The sequence below is a fragment of the Enoplosus armatus genome, chromosome 17 (genome assembly GCF_043641665.1).
Source record: "Enoplosus armatus isolate fEnoArm2 chromosome 17, fEnoArm2.hap1, whole genome shotgun sequence".
Taxonomy (NCBI): Eukaryota; Metazoa; Chordata; class Actinopteri; order Centrarchiformes; family Enoplosidae; genus Enoplosus; species Enoplosus armatus.
Window position 1 is genome coordinate 19,067,947 of NC_092196.1, and position 21,865 is coordinate 19,089,811.

The 21,865-nt window shown below is 43.1% G+C and overlaps 3 protein-coding genes across 3 annotated transcripts; 2 read left to right on the plus strand and 1 right to left on the minus strand.

Moving 5' to 3' along the window:
* Positions 1–82: 82 nt before the first annotated feature.
* On the minus strand, positions 83–5,536 carry akt1s1 (AKT1 substrate 1 (proline-rich)). Its single transcript, XM_070923124.1, has 6 exons — positions 5,436–5,536; positions 4,126–4,915; positions 3,774–4,041; positions 3,611–3,694; positions 3,362–3,537; positions 83–1,537 (listed from the first exon to the last, which is right to left on the minus strand). Exons 2-6 carry the CDS (start codon positions 4,516–4,518, stop codon positions 1,400–1,402), a joined length of 1,059 nt encoding a protein of 352 aa, XP_070779225.1. The 5' UTR covers positions 4,519–4,915; positions 5,436–5,536; the 3' UTR covers positions 83–1,399.
* Positions 5,537–6,907: 1,371 nt separating this feature from the next.
* On the plus strand, positions 6,908–13,982 carry tbc1d17 (TBC1 domain family, member 17). The gene is made up of 17 exons (XM_070922758.1): positions 6,908–6,956; positions 7,745–7,840; positions 7,931–8,008; positions 8,103–8,214; positions 8,295–8,478; positions 8,605–8,716; positions 9,093–9,263; positions 9,387–9,512; positions 9,631–9,734; positions 9,923–10,017; positions 10,125–10,241; positions 10,700–10,800; positions 11,027–11,126; positions 11,515–11,612; positions 11,940–12,056; positions 12,158–12,244; positions 13,236–13,982. Exons 1-17 carry the CDS (start codon positions 6,930–6,932, stop codon positions 13,395–13,397), a joined length of 1,887 nt encoding a protein of 628 aa, XP_070778859.1. The 5' UTR covers positions 6,908–6,929; the 3' UTR covers positions 13,398–13,982.
* Positions 13,983–19,496: 5,514 nt separating this feature from the next.
* On the plus strand, positions 19,497–21,465 carry ccndx (cyclin Dx). Its single transcript, XM_070924018.1, has 4 exons — positions 19,497–19,763; positions 19,875–20,090; positions 20,709–21,035; positions 21,316–21,465. Exons 1-4 carry the CDS (start codon positions 19,497–19,499, stop codon positions 21,463–21,465), a joined length of 960 nt encoding a protein of 319 aa, XP_070780119.1.
* Positions 21,466–21,865: the final 400 nt, after the last annotated feature.

The window sequence follows — 21,865 nt, forward strand, 5'->3', positions numbered from 1 at the left end:
TTTTCTTCACTTCAGTAGAGTGCTGAGGCCCTCTAGAGGCCCTTAATAATATTGTATCCTCACACAATTATACAAAGAGTCGTTTTTCTCTTGGTGTTGCTCCTTTATTTGAAACAAAAGTACTTAACAGAACATTTATTTGTTTTTGAAATGTCAGAGATGGACATTTGTTCCTTTCAAATCCACCCATCTCTCACTCTCTCTCACACACTCTTTCTCATTCATTCAGTCATTTCCACAAGACATCTGGAGCAACAAAAAAAACAAAAAACACCATCCCCTATAACTCAGTATTGATTTACAATCATTCTATCAGTCAGTCATTCATTGGCAAAAGTAAAAATACAAATAGGCATGTTATGAGGAGGTGCTGGTGTCCTCTGCTCACATTTTGAAAAGCCACAAGCTTCATGTTACGTCAACCATTTCTCTGGTTTCTACCCCTATAAGGAATAGATTGGGGGTTTTTTTAGGTGGGGGGCAACAACTGGCCTGTTGGTCAACTTACCCAGAAATGACAGGATCATGCAGAGAAAACATCCATGTGGTCCCAGGAGATCACTGGCTCCTGTGCTTCATGCTAACACTAAATGACGGCATATTGGTAGGCTCATCTCTGGACTTCTGAGAGAGCCAGGCTAGCTGTTTTCCTCTCGCTTCCAGTCTTTATGCTAAGCTAAGCTAACATTCTCTCAGGTCTAGCTCTAAACTTCACGCACGGACGTCAGAGAGGTTTCGTTTTTTTGTTATCATCTAACTCTCAGAAAGGATTTTACATCATGTTTCAGAAGAGTGACGGAGCTGCCACTATATCGTTTAAGATAACGTAGCATTTAGCTTTGGAGCTACTACACATTCTAATAATGCTAATATCAGTCAAAACAGTGTCTGCTAGAGCGTTAGCATGCAGCACTGGAGCCAACGATCAACCGGGAGCAGACGGCAAAGTTCTCATCACTTCACAGGTAATTTAACCAAACGGCAAAACTCCCAAAACCTGCAGCACACAAGTTTGTTACGATGAACAACTGGCTGCAGCCAGCGGTGCCAGTTTTAGTGTCTTTGTTGGTCAGTGCAGTGGGTCACTACACACACATCTTGAGGTCCTAATGTAGTGTTGTGGGATGTGTAGTAGCTAGTATTGTGAAATGTGTAGTGACGGGGGGGGGGGGGGGGGTATAGTGTTGGAAATGTTATTAGTGTTCATAACAACATTTCTTTTTGTCAGTTACTCCTCGAAGCATGTGCCGTTAATTTTGGTTAGTGAGAAATAATTGGAGGTACTAGCTTTTACACTGTTTCACATACTGTACGTCACACCCGCCAGACAATCCAGGTCTCCTCCCGTCACGACATTTCCTTTATCTCTCCGATTCTCTCCCTCTATCCCTTCTCTCTCTCAATGCTTGAGGGAGAAGTCTCCTGTGTTGAGACGGGGCCGAGGCAGGGCCCCAAACATTTCTGTCCCATCAGTGGCTCCGGGTGCCAGCAGGGCCTTCATACTGGCAGCGATGTGCTCCAGGTCAGCGCAGCCCACCTGAAAGACAAACACACAGGGACGTATGTGGACACGGCACAGGAGGGGGTACACCACAGCTGCCAGGGTCTCCGTGTGAGCAGTTCTACATACCAGGTGGTTCAAAGGAGAACATCTGGACAGAAATGTTTTGATGGTAACTTCTAGTAAACGTCTTCGAAAATGTGTTTGACATTCTGAACTGTTGTTAGTAAAATATTTGCCAGCACGACCTCACACGAATGTCACACACACTTTTACGGTCACATGAACTGATGGAGCCGTCGTGGCTATTAGCTGCTGCATCAGAATACTGAGAACTGAATAGTTTCTTTGTGTTGGTCATCAGACAGCATGAAATATGTCACGATCAACTGACACCAAAAACACAACAGCTCCTTTAATTAGCGATTCTTTCATTATCTCTTTCAGGACGTCTGCTTTTCAAATGAGATCAGGCCGATGGAGACTGGTTATATATCTGTAAGACAGCAGGTGGCTGGTGTTGTTTTCACCTTGTGAGTCTGTCTGTGAGTCTGTCTGTCTGTCTGTCTGTCTATCTGTCTGTCTGTGAGTCTGTCTGTCTGTCTCTCTGTCTGTCTGTCTGTCTGTGGACAGATTTTGTCAACATGATAGCATCAACTGTGCAAGATGCAGTCACGAAACTTACAGGTAGTTGAGATCAAAATAAAGGCTGGGTGTGGTCTCAGCAAGCGCGCCAGAAGAAGGGGGTAGGAGGTAAGGAAGGGGCCCCCCTACTTTACACCCCTGGCACACAACCTTGTTTTGCTTTAAAACTTATTAGAGATCCATGATAATAAATGTAGCAGCAGGGGCAGCACAGACGTGAGAGAAGGCATCTCAGTGTTAAAACATTCATCATCGTTTTTAAACAACACCAGATCCACTGCACGTTTCTACTGACCTGCTACTGACCTGCTACTGACCTGTGTGTCTACTCTGAGTTAAAAAAGATACAGTATAAAGCTGCAACCTCTAGCTTAGTCACGTCACCTTGTTTGTGTTTTATGTTTTATTTTTATTTCACTACTCAGTCGGTGACAGCCCACATAAACAGATAAGCTGCAGCACTGAGCTTGTGTTTCTGCAGTGCTCATGATTTGGTGCAACCGGGTTCTGTGTCATGAAGCAAGAGCAACTCAGTCCGGCTCTCTGCCTGGTTTCACTGAGCCTCGCTGATCCAGCTACTGTATAAGAGTGTTCACGAGGAAGAGCTCTTAATTACAAGCAGCATCTGATCAGTCAACGGTGAGAAAGTAAACAGATGAATCCAAATGGATAATCGATTTATTTTCCATGGTGACATTAGTTCTTTTTGGTCTCATGACGAATAAATTATTAAGAACAGGTGTTGTTCTTAAAGACAGCTCAAAGTAAAGTTGGCTGTAGTTTACTTCCAATTCTCATCTCATAAAAAGATTTAAGACTCAGAAAGTCCCCTTGTGTTATCAGGAACATTGTTAGTGGTAAATTATCTCTAATATAATCATCACAGGCAAATTGATTCTACTGATCTATAAAAATGTCACTTTTTGATCTTTATTACTGTCAATTTACTGTAAACTCAGTACTTTTGTCCCTGTCAGGACCCTGTAGGAATGATGACTACATTGTCCTACATTGATCTGATTGGTCAATAGTCAGGCTGTTAACAGATTTTAATCTGATCTTCTGACTCAGAATAGGTTACCATGGTGATGTGCCACAGTTTAAAGTAAGCCATCTTCCTTCTATCAAAGACAGGGACAAAGACTAATCTCACTGTGTGATACAGGCCGCAGAACATTTTAACCTCTGTCCTTTTGGAAAAGGGCGCGTGCTCACCCGTTCTCCACTGTTGCCGTCTCCTTGAGCACCTCTGTTCCCTCTGCAGCCCCACACAGGCACAGATACAGGCAGCGAACGGGCCAGAGCCATGGGGTGGGCGTGACGGGACGAGTACGCAGCCTGACCCACGGCCATGCCACGCGGCGGCGGAGGAGCATCCTCACTCAAAGAGCCTGGGACAAGTAGAACACGCATGTGAATAATGCACACGTGTGACTTCTTTCAGTCAGCACACCAAACTCTTACCATCAGTGCTCTCCTCCTCCCCGTCGGACTCAAAGAACGGCTCGCAGTCCCGGGACAGAGAGTCCTCGTCCATGGAGAAGACACCTGAAGCAAAAACAAAACATCCTCAGAATCGAAGCACATCAAAGCATTTAAAAGACCGAATAACTGCGTCACTCCTCACCAGCACTTTCATTCCCATAGGGTCTCCTCTCATCCATGTCCTCCTCCTCTTCCTCTTCCTCACACTCTTCTTCCAAGTCCACAATCCCAGACCTCTGCCTCCCCCGCTCGGCCTCCAGCGCACTCTTCTCCCGTTCCCTCTCTCCGTTCCCGTTCTGCCCGGCGCCCTGCCCGGTCACAGCTCCAGAGCTGTAGATTGACGGGTAGCTTTGGGAATACAGTCTGCCATTGGGGCTGACTCCACCCACGCCGCCGTCGACTGTAAAGCTCTGGAACGCCAACAAAAACATCCATCATGTTATGAATGAGAATGAGTATCACAGTGCAGTCAGCAGCACATGCAGGCCACTCACCCCCCTGTGTCCGGGGTCCGAGGTCAGGTCGACCACCAGCTTGGTTCCTCCCTCTCCCCCCGACTGGCGTGTGTGCTTTTGGGCTGTGAGCATGGTCGTGGAGTGCAGCACGCCGATGTCGTCCATGTAGCGGCGAGCCGACTCTGCCAGAAACCCTTGACCCCATACATTATAGGAGAAATCACACTCCTTAGGAAAGGCACTGCTGCTCTCCCGTTTCCGCCTCCCATCTCCGTCTCCAGCCGACGACCGGAACTTCTTACACGCTGTAAGTATGGCCAGGTCGCAGCCAGACTTTTGGCAATAGGTTTCCGCAGCAGAAAGTAGCGCCAGCCAGCTCTCTTTGTGGTTGTCTGGGATCTCGGGCTCGGATGAGTGGGTGATGGAGGCCATGTTGGTGCTCAGTACTGTTGACGTTTTTTTAGATGGGCTGACTGATGAGATAACTGAGTAATGCTGATGAATGATGAAGAGTTTTGAGGTTTAGACTAATCAGAAGCTTGGATAACGGTTGGTTTTGGGGGCACCAAACGTAATGCAGTTATGACGGGTAACTTTGGTAGCTGTGGTGTATCTGAGTTTGATAAAAATGCTGAGAAATCACTTTGCGTATTTCGTCTGTCCTGCTGGTGTACGGTTGGTTTTTGCTCTGGTGAAGATGCAGGGGAGAATAATGATGAAACAGGTTAGAGAGGCACTGGGTGACTTTCAGATATGATGTACTGGGCGGTGTCCTTACACACTGGAGAGCCAGGGGAGAGAAGAGATGTTGCCAAGTTGCTGGTGATACCTGGGAAAAAAATAAAATAACACAAACTCCAGTTTAGCTGTAAAACATGTCAGTCGCTGTAAATGGGTGCTGCTTCTTTCTTCTCCAGAGGAGGTTTATGAATTCAGTGATTGCACATTTAAATATGTGCAGATAAATATATAAAAAAAACAACCTGTTAGAAACTAATCTGTCCTCTCATTATCGCAGCTCTCACCACCTCCATGAGCAGCTTGACACCAACCTATGCTAACTGTAGCTACTGTAACGTTAGCTGCTGTAGCTTTAATGACCTGATCTCTATTGATCCTCTTTACTGCCGTCTTTGCAATCGTTTCTGTCTCGTTTAAAGCTGCATGTCACTGACTGCTCTGCACGGCTGCTGCTGTCGCTGCTGCAGCTGTTGTTGATCTTGTTGTTTATTCAGTGTTGTGTGCAGCCTCCTCATGATGGAACCACATTTCACCTCCATTTTCAGGCTTTAGCAGGAGCCGAGTCGCGCAAATATAAATTACCGAAACGAGGGAAGATGTTCGCCTACCTGTTCAGTTTCTTTCTTCCACGTTGCCAGATGTTTATCAATCCTAAACTTTACTTCTTTTTTGTCATACGTATTCTGCCTTCCCCAACGGTTTCTCTCCCCTAGCTAGGCTCTACACCAGCAGCAAGCTAGCAAGGATTAATAATGGCTTTTCCGGTTGAGGATTTCAAAATAAAATTCGTATCAATAAACGCGTTTTGTGTTGCGCAGGTACAAAGCTATGAGGTAAGAAAGGTCTATCCAAGTGAGGTGTGTGTGATTATTTAATATAAATGAAGCTTTGCTTTATGTCCGAAGTGACATTCAGTCAAATATGATTTGTTCTGCTCTCAGCAAGCATCGATAAAACACAAGTTAATAAGTCTGTAATTTCTTTTATGTTATGGAGTATTCACCCGGAACACAGTCTGTGTACTTTTCGATGACAGTCAAGCCATAATTAATCGTAAAATATCGACTGTATCATGTGACACAATTATTTTAGTTTGAAGGCTGATGAAGCTGCTTCCATCCGGTGTTGTTTTAGCTCGCTCTGGCCAAATTGACCCCAGCTCTGACGTCACCTGTTTACTGACTTCCAATCGAACGCACGTTGGACACGTGACCCATGCTCTGTGGGCGGGCTCGTACTCGCCCTGTTCTCGTGCACGTGTACAGCCCACCTACCCCTCCTCACCTAAGCCCACCCACCAGCTGCTCACAAGTTAGTTTCACCATTACTTTGTTTTTCAAAAGAAAAGAAACAAGTCACTGCAGCTTTAAATTATATGTAATAAAAAGAAATGTTGTGCAGTAAAAAGTAGTGGGTTAAATATATAGAAGTGTCAATAATGGTATTCATAGTCATATCTAATGTTAGTATATATATCCATTATATACACGTTGTTATCAAACAATATGAACCCCTGCACCATTTAATTTATTCCAATAATAATAATTATTATCTTCTTGTTAATATAAAAATACTGATTATAACCGCTTTAATGCCAGGACAATCATCATAACAATATGTACAAGTCATTATAGTGTGTTTATTAAAGATAACATGAGTAATATCAGCGCTGGTAATAACTCTATAACTTCATCATTATTTAAACAACTATTTTGTGGTCTGAAGGTAAAAGAATCCTGAGTGTTTACTGCCCTCTAGTGGTAACAATGAGAAACTACATTAAAACAAATACGTCTATTGGGCTTGACAGCATACTACTATTTCCGGTCAATACTTTCAAAATAAATGCTTCTAAACTGTAGCAAACAAAAACTACATAAACATAAAGCGCGTCTGAGTGTTTATTATCGTACTGTGTCCTTTTTTTCTAAAAAAAAACAAAAAACAAATGACATAAACGAAAAGCAGGATTTGCTCTATGGTCTGGACTGGCTCGCGCTCCAGCCGTGACGTGTGGTTGGGGGGCGGGGCTTTCCATGAGCAGGAAGTATGACGTAACGTTTATTTTGGAAAAACGAAGTCGAAACAGAGGTGACGGAAGAATGGAGCAAAACGTTGAGGATTACGAGGTATTCCCAAGTTTTGTTTTTACAATATTTTACTGTCAGTATTTAAACGTGTGAATGTTGGCAACTTTCCTCCCGCTCGACTGTGACATTTTGTCTGGAGCTGCTCGAGCTTTCTGTCAGTGTTAGCTGATGTTAACACTTCAAGCTAGCTTTCGCTTCTCGATAACGCTCGATAAAATAAAGCAGTAAGTGACACTGTTAGCTGCGTGTTGTCATCTGGCTGTGATATAAGATGTCAGACTTTGAAGTGTAGCTAGCCGATAGCTGTATCTATAACCAGACAGACATTCAAACTCGCCAGCGAAGTCAGTCGATACTAGATAATCACAGTAAAGTTTTCCTATATGACTGTAGTCATGTGATATGCCTCTGTCATTAACTAGCTCTTTGTTATGTGAGTTCCTTTACCTGCCGCAGCTGCTGGTCAGCTATTTCATGAGGCACTTCAGGCCTCGGCATGTTTCTGTTCATGTGATCAGTTGTGTTACAGTTCATGTTGTGACGTTCAGGTGACAAAACAAACTATGTGAAGATGTCATCTGAGGGAAATTAAACTGGGCACTTTCACTCATTTATGATATTTTAAGGAATCTAATGTGAATTGAGAAAGTAATAAGCAGATTAATAGATGATTAAAATAATCATTAGTGTAAACCTAATTATTACCAAGCATGTTCCCATGACTGGAATCTGGCACAACCTGAAGTGAGCCGTCTCTTTATTTCAGTTTACATTTTATGACTGGCTGATGGCTGTTTTACATTGAAGTGGGTTTTCTTTCTCCTCAGCTGATATTTGAGAAGGAGGGGGTGTACCTCCACACAAATGCCAAGAGGAGTAACCAGGACACAACCATCCCAGGCTTCATCCGCATTGTAGAGCGGGTAAGCACATCTGTGTGAGTCAAGGTTGTTGAGATACAAAGAGGGAAATCAAAAACAGCACTGGGATTATTAACCATGCATTTGTTTTAGGCCGGGGTGCCAGCTTTAGAGTGGAGCCCTCTGGAGGATGAGGGTCGCAGCCCCCCTGCTGTACTCTACACCAAAAAGGTCACTAATCATCTCTTTGCTACACATGAAAAAGACAACAGCATTTTTTTCTATCTCAAATATAATTTCCATCAACCCACTTCTTACGAATTAGGATGGAGAAGGAGGGGAGGAGGACACAAACTTCGACCCTGGGTACGAGCCAGACTGGGCAGTTATCAGCACAGTGAAGAAAGATCGAGAGCATGTCCCAGTCAGAGATTCAGGTGCACTTAACACTTCTGTCACTTTGGCCCCACAGTTACATAAGATGCATGAAGGTAAATGTCTCCTATTTCTCCTGCAGGTCAGTGGGCGTTCTCTCTGCCTCTCTCAGAGTTATACTCTCTTCGGAGGGCTCGGTTCTCCTTGGGCCGAAACTTCCTGGTGCTGACTAGTAGAGGGGGGCACCCTCTGCCTGCTCTGCACTTCCACAGAGGAGGGACCAGGGAGCTTCTTAGGGCCCTGAACCGTTACATCATCCTGGACCAGTAAGTCATCATCATCCTCATTCTAGCAACCGTGTCTGTCTTGAGTTCATCTCCTGACAGCTGATGTAAAGTTTCAGACAGAGCTGAGTGGGAAAAACATCACATGGTTTCTGTTGTTGTCATCAGGTCACCGGTCGACGGGCGGCTCTTCCTCGCCTACCCTCATGACTCAGGTGCCCTCTCCCAGTCCTTCGATAAGCTGCAGCTCCTCGATGACGGAGGTTCAGATCTGGTTTCGGTAATTTATTATAATTTATTTTTATGTTTTATTTGTAATTGAAAGAAATAAAACAGTTACAGTAATAATGTTTTTAATAATGTTATACTTGATCATATGAAACTGCATGAGAGCACATGTTGATTGTAAAATCTTTATTATTAGCTTGTTGTTTCATACCGATGACTCACTCATCAAAGTCACACTCTTCTCTCACAGCCACTGAAGTTCCCGCCCCTGCCCTCCTCTCACACTCACATCTTTAGTTAATGATGAAGTGTGCCCAGTGTCTGAAATGTCTCTCTGTCGAGCCAAAAGCACAGCGGGAGCAGATGAACTCGATTGTTGCAGTTCTTACTCAAAGTCAAAAACCTCCGTTCTCTTTCTGCCTGAACAGAGATTTATCCAGGACCCATATGCCACTACATTTGGTGGATTCTCCAAAGTCACCAATTTCTTCAAGGCGGCACTTCGACCTCCAGATTCCCCTGCCTGCTCGCGTACTCCTCAGGATCCTAGTTTGCCCCCCCAATCTGATGAAGAGCCCGGCTTCGAACTCATCAACTGTGTAAGAGAAAGAAATACAATTTAGAGAATACAGTCGCGTCTAATACATGGAGATTACAGAATGTTATAATGTTCAGAGAATCATAAATCAGTTGTTAATGTTTGTGTCTGTCTTTCCACTAAGGGGGTGGAGCTTGGTCCCAGACCAGACGTAACCAGGGGGCGACCTCTGGACAAATGGGAGGAGTTTCTGGACCCAGAGGGGCGAGTGAAGAACCCGGAGAAGATCAAAGAGCTCGTGTTCAGAGGGGTAAGACCGTAGATACATTAACATTTATGTCCTAACTGGAAGACAGACCTTGTTGACTTTCTTTCGACCCTCTATCTAGCAGATGTGCGTGTCTTCATAGCGCTCTTGTCTGTTGCAGGGCATCACACCGTCCTTGAGGAAGGAGGTATGGAAGTTCCTCCTGGGCTTTTATCCATGGAACAGCACCACCAAGGAAAGAGAGGACATTCTGCGGTTCAAAACGTTAGCATCCCCTCCTCTCGCTTTGATGGTTAAAGGAATAACTATGCTAAGCTCACAAACCGGCTGCTGGCTGTAGCTTACTGACATTGACGGCTCTCATCTAACTCTCAGCAAGAAAACAGATGACCTAAATGTCAAGCAGTTCCTTTAAGGTGGTCAGCCACGTTAACGCCTCTCTGTGTCTGCAGGGATGAGTACTTCAGGATGAAGGTGCAGTGGAAGTCAGTCAGTGAAGAGCAGGAGATGAGGAACTCCCTCCTCAGAGGATACAGGAGCCTGATAGGTCAGCGCTGCCGCCTGTCAAACAGGAGATCTGTTCATTGTCTCGGTCAGCTGCCTGTGAGCTGCAGTAGATGTTGAAGTTGAACCGTCTTTGTTCTGTTGTGACAGAGAGAGATGTGAACAGGACGGACAGACACAACACGTTCTTCTCTGGGAACAACAACCCAGGACTGACTCTGCTTCACGATGTGCTGATGACGTACTGCATGTACAACTTTGATCTTGGTATGTATTTCTGAATTGTTGGCAAACACGTGCACCAACACTAACAAAGTCAGTACAGATGTAACAGAAGTAATAATTACCATTATTCATGTCTTATAAACGAGCTGCTGGAACAAGAGCATTGCATGTCTTTAGGCATTAATTCAATGTTTACAAACTCTTAATCTTTTTGACATAAACATAAACATACAGGATACAAAAACAATCAACAGATGGACGAGGATTAGACACAGATTATTATTGTCAGGTTAATAGATTAAGAGCCGTGTAGGAGGTGTATTAACATTTTAAAGTCGATCAAAGGCTTCTCTGCCCACACGGCGTTACAAACGCACAATATGTAGAAGTAGAGACCCGTGAACTTTACACATTAAAATGTTTTACATTTCACCACAGTGCCTGCAGTGAAGCGCTAGGCTTCATATATATATTTATAACTGCTGTTTCCATCCGTGCAGGTTACGTCCAGGGGATGAGTGATCTCCTCTCTCCTCTGCTGTTCGTCACCCAGAACGAGGTGGAGTCCTTCTGGTGTCTGACAGGCTTCATGGAGCTGGTGGTTAGTAGAAACATCTCTCACAAACAAACAGACTCAAAGCTTAAATCCAAACCTTATTGTTCCCGCTCGGTGAGGTCCGTTAAGTCATTCCTGTGTGGTGACTTAATGCTCCATCAGCAGTTCTGATTTAAATGAAAACAGAACGCACACGTTATTAAATTAGCAGCAGTTTTATTGTGGTTTGGATGTGAGACTTAACTTAAGTCTTTCCTCTTTCCCTCCGCAGCACCAGAACTTTGAAGAGTCTCAGGAGGCCATGAAGCAGCAGCTCCTTCAGCTCAGTATCCTGCTGAGGGCTCTGGACCCGGAGCTATGTGACTTCCTGGGTTAGTCATCCAATACTCATCCAGCCAGACTGGATTGGATCAAAATACACTGTAACAAGTCCTGAGGCAGAACTGGGCACAAAAGCAATGAAAAGTAGGGCAGAAATAAGAATCAAGCAAATGAGAGGCTTTTATACATAATTCAACTTCTAGGTTATACTTTAGAATCAATGAATCTATTAATTAATTCATCTGCAGATGTAGGAGTGCACACCATGTTGATATGCATAATGAGCATGAACATGTGTGCTAAATGAGAGGAAGTGATTAACTGAAATTCAGGAATTTGCTCCAGGCGTAACTCTTGGTTTTACTCGTTTACAAGGAGCTCATTCTTCTTTCTTTGTCGGCCACTAAAGAAAGAAAACACGTTTCTCTCATCCATCAGACTCTCAGGACAGCGGCTCTCTCTGCTTCTGTTTCCGCTGGCTGCTCATCTGGTTCAAGAGAGAGTTTTCCTTCGAGGACATCCTCATCATGTGGGAGGTGAGTGCACCACAGCTGTTATATTATATATATATGATGCTAAAACAGCTGAAGTGAGACAAACAGTCAGGCTCGTTTCACTCCTTGAAACCGCGACGGTGGTTTGACGATCCCTTCATGTTAACGTTTGACATTTAATCGTCTTGATAAAAACAGAAAATGTTATCGTGAAACTTTGAACGTAACTGGAACATGTCTGAGGAAACACGTCATGAATAATGTTTTTTGGATATCGTACTATTGAAGACATTGTGTAATAGTGTCTCTTATCTAGTAACATGAGTTTACAACAAGTTTTGTTCTGTAACATCCTGTTTTCTTTCTCAGGTCCTCTGGACTCGTCTCCCATGTGAAAACTTCCACCTTCTGATCGCCTGTTCAATCCTGGAGTCCCAGAGAGGAGAGCTGATCGGCTCAGACCACGACTTTAACACTATTCTGAAGGTGTGTGTGTGTGTGTACTGTGTGTGTGTGAGAGTTGCTTTGTCTGTAACTAAACACATTTCCATATGTGAACCTCTTCCCACGCTGTGAATTCTCTGCAGCACATTAATGAGTTGACGATGAAGTTGGACCTGCAGAGCGTTCTGAGTGGAGCGGAGGCCATCTACCTGCAGCTGATTCAGTGCAAGGTAAGAGGCGCTTCATGGGCCAATCAGATTCAGCGTGGACTCAGTGGGGTTTATGGTGTTGTGGTTATAATGAAGAGTAAAGATGAGGCACATCTTTAGAACTACACTGACACCTGTGATTCCTAACCGAGGGGTCGGGACATAAATCTGAGGGGTCCCACGATGATTAAAGACACAAGAAAATAATGTTTGCTACTTGTGACTTTTCTCTGATATTTGCTTTTTCCTGTTAAGTGCCGGATACTCTCTCCTCTTAAAATCCTTCAAATCTGAAAAAGACTGAACACGTTAGGCCACAATCTGTCGCGGGGGGTCACGAGGCAGAAGTGATGGGAATCGCTGTTTACACTATTACAATATTACCCAATGAAGTCTTCATTACTAACCAATATAAGGGAAGTCTTTACACACAAACACTCATTTTTGTGTTCTTATTTCCTTGTTTGTTAAACATTTGTACATTTTTGGAAAACCATTTGGTAAACACGACTGAAAATTGTATTTTTACATGTTTTATTGCAACTTTGAACAAGGTATGCTGCAATTTATATTTTGTATTTTCATTTGGATGTTTTTACTGATGTTCCACTGTGAAGATAATCAGTCATGTTTATTTCAACGTCTGTGATCAATTCTTATTCTGTGCTGTTTATCCTGGTTTGCTCTGTCCAACTGATCTACTGCAGCGATCAAAGTCCACCCCGGAGTTGATTGCAGCTTTTTCTCATTTAAAAATCCTCCAGCAGTTGTAATATTTGATATCCTTCAGCATCCTTTTAGAGTGTTTAGTGGATTTGGTCAGATCTGTACCTTACTAGTGTTCTGTACGTGGATCACCTGCATTTCAGACACAAAGTCAGGAAAAATTAGGGAGAATGTCTTTCTGCAACTTTCCCTACACAGTAAAACCAACTGAAACCAAAACAAGGAGTACAGATTCTCAGGTGATGGAAGCACTTCATCACCTCCTCCCCTCCTCTGCCCTCCCCAGGAGCTTCCCCTCAAGGTGCAGCAGGTTCTGGGTCTCTACATCCCCTCCAGCTCTGAGGAGGACAGCCCAGACTCCCAGGCCAGCGAGACACAACGCCCCCTCAGCCAACCGCAGGCAGGAGCTGCTTCATGTAACTCAGCACGCGGCCCCACCCATCCTTGAACCTGCAGGTCAGCTGGGGGACTGACAGACACCTCGAAATGTATGGAGGATATTTATATATGAAGAATATATATACTGTATAGGATCCAGTGAGAGTGAAGACTGTTGTTTGTATTTGTCAGAGGCAGGGGGCGTTGATGAGGCTTTTTTCTGTTGACGTACTCATGAATGTTGAAACACTATAGCCGTACTTGCAGTGCTCCTTTTCTTTATGTATGTTGTCGCTTGTTTACATGTCCTGTGTCTGTGCTGAAGAGTACTGCCGTCCTTTCTACTCTCCATCCTCCTTTTCATGCTGCTGTTTACCTTTTCACATATTATTTGTAGTCTTCTCCAGTTTATGTTTGGTTCCCTTGCGTCCCCTCACCACTGTCCCTGAAAAGGGAAGAAGATGAAGGATAAGCTCACTGGCAGCGCCTTGTTAGTTCTGTTTGATGCCATTCCAGCCCTATGCAAAGTTTTTGCATGCCTTATAGTTTTCACAAGTGGCGCAGTAATATTTTAAGCCTTGTAATTATCTGTATAATGTCATAATGTCAACGTTTTCATCCGCTGATTATTATCAAATAAATGGTTGAATCTTAATGAAGCAGGCTATATTAACTTTCACGACCAGCGTGTCTCTGTCAGCAGGTCTACTCGCAGCCGGGATCTGATTTACTTATTTACAAGTACAAGTACACAGCATTAGACCACTGCCACGTAACACAGCCTTTAAAGTCACCAGCCTACCCTCACTGATGTAACGAACAGAACCAGAGACCAGCTGATGGGATCACAGCAGGCGTGTTGACGTTGCACACCCCCATGCTAATATATACTGACATACTGGGATACAGTAAGGGTTCATCCACACACCCATCTTCCAACTCGGCCTCCATTTTGATCTCAACTCCACACCTTTAAAGCTTCGTGACGTATGAACACCACACACAGACTCACAGGGTGAAAACAACACCAGCCACCTGCTGTCTTACAGATATATAACCAGATCTCATTTGAAAAGCAGACGTCCTGAAAGAGATAATGAAAGAATCGCTAATTAAAGGAGCTGTTGTGTTTTTGGTGTCAGTTGATCGTGACATATTTCATGCTGTCTGATGACCAACACAAAGAAACTATTCAGTTCTCAGTATTCTGATGCAGCAGCTAATGGCCACGACGCTGTGACTGTAATAACAGTTCAAAATGTCAAACGCTATTTTCTAAGAAGTTTACTAGAAGTTACCATAAAAACTGAGGAATGTTTTTTTCCCCAAATTCTGTCCAGATTTTCTCCTTTTTAACCACCTCGTATGTTAAACAGCTTGGATGGAAACGCTGCCAGCCATAAAGTTGAATCAACACCTCTTTAAAGCAGTTTCAACAAAAGCTGAACATTATAACCTTTATGAAAGTGGCATTTATTGCAGAGCTGTTAGGCTGCATTCGTTTTGGCTGCATAAACTGGCAACTGAATATATAGTTTAAGCTTGTTTGCAACACAAAGTCAACAAGAAAATGCACACAGAACAACACTAAAGTCAAGAAACACAAAACAGCAGAAAACACAAGAAAATATGCACAAAACGAAACAAGAAAACATTAAAAACAGTAAAAATCCACAAGAAAATAAACACAAATGCCAGATCATTGGTGACTGACGCCCTTGAGTTTAAAATGATCTGTGGACAAAGAGTTCGTATTGATCCCCAAACAGAGAAAGTGTACTGTAGTGAGCCAGAAACCCTGACAGGTACAACCACGTTGCTGAGCACGTTAGGAGGCTGTTATTTAAACATTTCTTCTGAGTTTGATATGAGCACATTCAGTGAAATGATCAAAACCTATTAACACCTAATTCTACCCCCCCCCCCTATAAAGACCTTAATACTTAAGGTCTTTTTAAGTTTACATTTATTAATGTATTTTAATTATATTTACAATTTCAACTCCTCCTGCGAAGCATCCGTGACTGGCTGCTGGTGTATAAACAGATAATGAACGACAAAACAACACAGATATAAGAAGAATAAGAGAAATTGTTGGAAATATTGTGCATTAATAAACACTGAAAATGTGTTTAAGACATTATAATGTGCTCTAAGATATTTATTATACATTTGTGTTACACACGTTTTTGAATCATAAAAAGAAAATAATGCTGGTCATTTCAGGATCAAACTGTAATGATCTCAGTGTGACAGTAACAGCGACTTGTTTATGTCGTGTCTTAACTTGTGAACTGGTTAAACTTTGGCCTTTCCCCTCTCCTCCCCCTCCGGCCAGCAGGTGTCTGTGTGAGGTGAATGGCTGAGGAGAAAATAGGACCTCTGTTCTCCACTGTCCCGGGAAATGAGCTGGAAAATGAGGGGCGGGGAACCACACCCCCTTCTCAGGACCCGCTGCACTCCTCTTTTGGCTCGTCGCTGTCTCTTTCCCCCTCGATCCATGTTGTTTGAATACAGCTGGGATGTATGAATTTAGCAGGGTGCTTAAACAGGCCGACGATCTGTCACTCTGCCCCCCCCCCCCCCCCCCTCGTCCACCCCAACCTGACCTCACTTGACTGGCAGAGCCAAACTTACTCCGTCCTTCATTCAAACTCAATCTGCTTTCATCCCCTCTCAAAGCCTGTTTTATAGGCGAAGGCCTTGTCGACAGCTTTAAACCCCATATTCTCTCACTAATGCTACAATCGACTGAGTGTTGGAGGATTATGGCCTCCTCATGTTGTCATTATGCTGAGTGTCTTAGAAAAGCTGTTATCTGCAGTCCATGATGTGGCTCTACGCTCTCTGCTGTTAGATCTGAGCCCTGGGCTTGTCTTTAAAGCCCTGTTTTACAGGCACTTCACTTTTCTCAAGGTGTGTTTATTGGTCAGATTTATGGACTAGTGGTTACTCTTGTTTCACACTGTCTTTTAATTTGCTTAAATTTAATTTACAACTTTATGAGAATATTTTAAAGCAGAAACATTGTGCTGTTGAACGTGTGTTTGGTTCAGACTCTCCAGGATCAGGTGCAGGAAATTAACATTCATCTTTAGTGTGTTCAGTAAAATCTCTTAATGCGCACTTTGTAGACAGTCCCTGTCCTCTTGTGGGGTTTTTACCAGTATTTACTGGTTTGACCTGTTTTTAATCTGTGATGTGTAAGATTAGATAGGACTGTGTTCATTCTCAGGGAAATTGTTGAATATTTATTAATCTGTTCAAGTTATTTTGAACAGTAAAGTCAATATCTGTACATATAGAATCACTCTTTTTCTTTTAGGGTGGATTTTCCTTTTGTAAAATGTGAAATCTAGTTTTTGTTCATGTTGTTGGGCATTTATATTTCAGCTCGCTGTTACTGTGACGTGTTGATGTCTGCAGTGGTGGCATGTAACTAAGTACAGATTGTACTGTACGTCTTACTGCACTATTTCCACTATTTGACTACATTTCAGAGGGAAACACTGTGTTACAGCTGCAGTTCATAGTTACTTTACAGAATGAACAACAGAAAAACATCTGATGAGTTTATAAAATATGGTGGGCTGATATAGATTCAACTAAACAGACTGTAAAAGATACTTCACACGTTAGCTCCATGTTGCTTATAAAGTATCAGTAATAATAACCCAATGATTTAATATATAACGTTATGACACTCACAGGGTTTTTCTGCAACATGAAGACTTCTAGTAATTAGGTATAACCATATTGCAGTAATGCTACCTTTACTGCATGTCTGTATATATAAATGCAGATATAAAAGCACCAGTCCTATAAAATATAACTTTGAAACTTTGAATCTACTTTCTGTCATAGTTGGTGAAGATGGCCGCCAGCTCTGCGTTGAATAGAGCATGAATTATTGATGCTCCGCTGAAATCAAGTCGTGGTGTCGGTGTGGCCGTCCATTTAACTCCTATTTGAAACACGAGCTGCCATTGAGACCTTAATGTGTGAAGAGCCACCTGTAATGACTGTCAAATACAATCTGTATTCTCCACTGGGGAGTGCGACCCCATTGTGACCATCAGAAGAGTCCCCGGGGAGTGTGTGAAAAGTGTGTCTGCCCCATGAATGTGTGAAGTGTGTGTGTGTGTGTGTGTGTGTGTGTGTGTGTGTGTGTGTGTGTGTGTGTGTGTGTGTGTGTGTGTGAGCAGCCAGCAGCAGGCAGAAGGCCAGGGGCTGTTGTCTGACACTGATTTGTAAAGGGAGACAATACGGCTCATTGACCTGGCCGGCTCCACTGTCTGTTGCACATACCTCGCCCAGCCCTCCCCGGTGGCTTCGCTGCTCTTTAAACACGAGCAGCAGATTGCCACAGGCTCGGGGAGGGGAGGGGAGTGGGGGGGGGGCGACGGGACGCAGGTTGCTTTGACAATGAGAAACCTCAGAGAAAAGAGGCAGAGCCAAAACTTTGATGAACACATTTACAGAGAAAAAGAAATCTAAGAAGTTGACTTTTATCAGGACGTGAGGCTCGCAGAATCTTCTCAAAGGTTTTATTGATGCAGCACAACGTGTCATGTCTGTTTTATTATTATTGTTTTTATCTTTTTCATTCTATTGTTGGATTATTCTGAATTGTCTGACTTTATTTGCCTGGAATGTTTTAATCCTGGTTCAACCATGTGAAGCACTTTGTAACACTGTTTGGAAAAGTGATGTATAAATAAAGTTTATTATTGTCATTACTATGTTTCCTCATCTGTGGTCATCCTATAGTAATAAATAAAGGATGAATACAGTATTAGAATCAGGATATAAAACCCTCTGAAACCGAGTTCACTCTCGTGGTTCCCAAACTTTCAGGCTTCAGTTTTCATCACAAGTTGGTTGTCAGCAAGCAAACTAATGATTACTTTCATTATCGATTAACCTGCCAATGATTTTCTTGATCACTTGATTCATTGTTTGGTTTATATTTATGTTTAATATTTATGTTTTATATGTTTATATTTATGTTTTGAGGTGGTGTGCAGGTGGAAAGTTTTGTTAAAAACCGCCCAGAGCCCAATGTGACGTCTTCAATTAGCTAGTTTTGTCCTAAAAAACTGTCTGAAACTCAAAGATAATCAATTTACCGTCATACAACACCAACTGAAAAAATCTAATTTGAGAAGTTGGAAACTGAATAACTGAATAATTAATTGTCTCATCTCTATTTTCCTCAACAGGCTGTTTAATTAGGCCTAAGGAGGTAAAACTATCCAGTATTTCCCAAGAAAAATTTAAGATGTGTCTAAAATATATATATATATATAATTTTTCTACTTTTTTGCATGATATGAAATATATGAAAATCAAAGTAATTATATAACTATTGTAATTGTAATTATTAAAGTAATAACAGGTATTTAAGTGTGTGTATCTCTTAAAGACAAAAATAATCTTAACCAAAGTTCAGTTGCTGAATATACGGTATTCATTTAATAAATATCAGTACTTGAGGATATTTATTCATTTAATAAATATCAGTACTTGAGGATATTTTTCTAACAGCAGCAGGACTCGACATCCATCCAGACTTTGACATATTTCCTCTCGAGCTCACGTTGTAAACAAACACCCTCCTCCTCCTCCTTTTGTCATCCATTCCCATTGTCAGAGTCTGGATATGACCTCTCTGCCTCTCACCCCTCGCAGCCTTTTCTTTTCCTCCCTTCTCTCTTTCACTGTCGAAGACAAGCTGTTGCTCAGTCCCTGCGGGCCACTCCCTCACTTGTCTGCTCCTCTTTCCTCCTCCCCTGCCTCCCTCTCTCTCCCCTGCTCTGCTTCTTTCTCCCTCTCCCCACCTGTTGAAGCAATTGTTGGACCGACCACATTGTTGTCTTCGTATTATTTTATGTCACTCACGTGGGTCCCCGCCCCTTTCTACGGCCTTTTTCCTTCCCTCTGTCTCTCTCCCTGCTGGGTATAAAACTCAGATAGTTGGGGATAGTTAGGGAGTGACATTCAGCAGAGCACCACAGGAAGTCCAAACTATTTCAACAAGGAAAAAGGAGGATCTGCACGGAGTTACCTGCAGAACGCCCAGCTTCCTCAGGTGACAGAGGGACACTAGCTGCTGCTTTCTTTCCCGTTCGGACATAAACATTCACATTTTACCCAGAAGGCTGCGCAGATGGACAGAGGCATGTCTGTGTCTCTGTGGTGTGAGGAGGTGGAGGACGACCAGAGTCAGGACCAGAACCAGACTCAGGAACTAGCCCAGGGCCACATCATGGGCTCGTCTCAGTTGCGAGCCGCCTGGGACCCCATCGTATCCGGGCATCGTGTGATCCAGAGGCTGCTGCATGTGGAGGAGCGGTACATGCCCTCCATGCTCTACATCACCCTCATCCAGCGGGATCCAGAGCGCAGGGAGGAGCTCACCAAATGGGCCCTGGAGGTTTGAAACTCTCTCATGCTCCAGTTTCTCAGTCCTCCTCGTGGTGCCACATGAGTTATGTCACCGTGGCAGCTGTGATACTGATGTCTCACATCTCTTTTTTCTCTCCAGGTGTGCTGTGAGTGCGGCTGTGATGAGGCAGTGTTCCCCCTGTCTGTCTCTCTGATGGATAGGTTCCTGTCTGCCTCTTTGTCTCTACCTGTCTCACCTTACTGCCTGGCTGCTGGCTGCATCCTCATCGCCTCCAAACTCACCGAGTGTGACAACGTCGCCGCTGATACTCTCTGTGCTGCAGCTGAATACAGCTTTCAGCCTTCCAACCTGCGGGTGAGTCACACAGCATCCGCACATGTGGTTTAAACTTGCTCGTTTAAGACCTTCTTATTTAAGGTTTTAGCTCTGGACCCTCTTTTCTTATATAAAATAGCCCTACTAGAGTTTTAGGGGTCCTTTCCACCTTTAATCCCACTCTTAACGGGGTTAACATGTTTTTTCATGTCTACTGATTTTTCCATCACTTATATTTGACTGATCAATCAAAGAGTTTATGCTGTAAATGAGATAAAATAATGACAGATGCCCCACAAGTTATACCAGAGCCCAGAGCTGTTTTCATTATCAATTAATCTGCCTATTATTATTTTCTATTAATCGCTTCATTTGGTCAATGAAATATTAGAAAACGTCTTGTTCTATCTGACAAAAAGTCGTAAACCCAAAGGATTTCAGTTTACTATGACGTGTAAGACAAAGAGAAGCAGCACATCTTCCCATTACAGAAGCTGGAACATAACCAGCTCAGAGAATTGTGTCTCTGAACTCTGATTCAGACTTTAAGATCTGTCACAATATAACAATAAATAAATCCCTCATGATATCTATTCTCAGTTTTACCATTACATAATAATTTCTGACTCCTAAATGCATCTATTTTCCCTCCATTAGGAAATGGAGCGTGTCATCCTCGCCACCCTCCGATGGGATACAGCAGCAGTGACTCCGCAGGACTTCCTCCCACATTTTATTGCCTCCGTGGAGGAGAGAGGAGATGGAGACAGTAGAGACTCTGAGGAGGAGCTGCTCTCCACCCTGCGGCGGCACAGCGACACACTGGCTGCCATGTGTGCCTGTGACGCCCGCTTTCTGGGAGCACCACCGTCACTTGTTGCTGCAGCATCACTGAACTGTGCCCTGCGAGGTCTGGGCAACAAGGGCCACACTCAGCTGGCTGTTATGAGTGAAGCACTGGCGGAGCTCTGCCAGACTGACCTGGTGAGTGCATCCGTAAAGTCTGAGGCTGCACAGTGGCCCCTTTATTTGATTTAGGATTGGGGGTTTTTGTGTTTTGCAGGGGATGAGAGTTGCAACGATAATCAGTTTGAATCAAATAGACCAAGAATACTTGTGTTCTGAGGGACCTACTTGTTTTATAGTCAATCGATTAATCGGTTCTATTTGTCACATGCAGTCATACAAGGTACAATCACAAGCCAAGGAAGAGACTTGCATCCTATACAAAATCCATTGATTTTCTCTGTGTCTTGAATCCTAGGCAGTGCTGCAGTGCTACAGTGAGATGATCGAATATGCCCTCCGTCAGCGGCTGAGGAGTGGGCTTCAGCAGGGCCCCATGGAGAAGGAGGAAGAGGTGGAGAACGAGAGGGCTGGGACACCTACTGACATGAGAGAGATTGATTTCTAAACACTGAATCAGCTGTTGAATTGAAAGTGTGAATCAATCAAAACCATCAGTCAAACTGATATAAATTGATTATGACCTCAAAAAGCTCTGACATGTTTTTATATTTTGAAATTATTTTATTGAGTGACTGTTAATTTATTTTTTGCTTTATTTATTTATTTACAGTTCTGCAACTTTGTGTTTTCCATGTGCCATATTTTATTATCTATTTCTATTAATTGTATTGTAGGCCTAGATGTTATTTTGATGCATATTTATACCTTTTATTTATTATCACGTGCAATTGTTGACTTTTTTGATGTTAATTTATTTCAATTTGCCATGACTTTTTGTTTGTGTACTGAATTAAATATACAACAGATCTATTTTTCAAAGCAATTAAACGTTTAAAACGTGTGTA

Excerpts from the sequence above, each read along its gene's own strand:
- akt1s1 (XM_070923124.1), bottom strand. The coding sequence starts at position 4,518 with ATGGCCTCCATCACCCACTCATCCGAGCCCGAGATCCCAGACAACCAC. Across the intron at positions 4,042-4,125 it reads CGGACCCCGGACACAGGGGG|AGCTTTACAGTCGACGGCGG; the intron begins GTGAGTGGCCTG and ends TTGGCGTTCCAG. Across the intron at positions 3,695-3,773 it reads CTATGGGAATGAAAGTGCTG|GTGTCTTCTCCATGGACGAG; the intron begins GTGAGGAGTGAC and ends TTTTTGCTTCAG.
- ccndx (XM_070924018.1), top strand. The coding sequence starts at position 19,497 with ATGGACAGAGGCATGTCTGTGTCTCTGTGGTGTGAGGAGGTGGAGGAC. Across the intron at positions 19,764-19,874 it reads TCACCAAATGGGCCCTGGAG|GTGTGCTGTGAGTGCGGCTG; the intron begins GTTTGAAACTCT and ends TTTTCTCTCCAG. Across the intron at positions 21,036-21,315 it reads AGCTCTGCCAGACTGACCTG|GCAGTGCTGCAGTGCTACAG; the intron begins GTGAGTGCATCC and ends CTTGAATCCTAG.
- tbc1d17 (XM_070922758.1), top strand. The coding sequence starts at position 6,930 with ATGGAGCAAAACGTTGAGGATTACGAG. Across the intron at positions 9,513-9,630 it reads AAGAGCTCGTGTTCAGAGGG|GGCATCACACCGTCCTTGAG; the intron begins GTAAGACCGTAG and ends TGTCTGTTGCAG. Across the intron at positions 10,801-11,026 it reads CAGGCTTCATGGAGCTGGTG|CACCAGAACTTTGAAGAGTC; the intron begins GTTAGTAGAAAC and ends TTCCCTCCGCAG.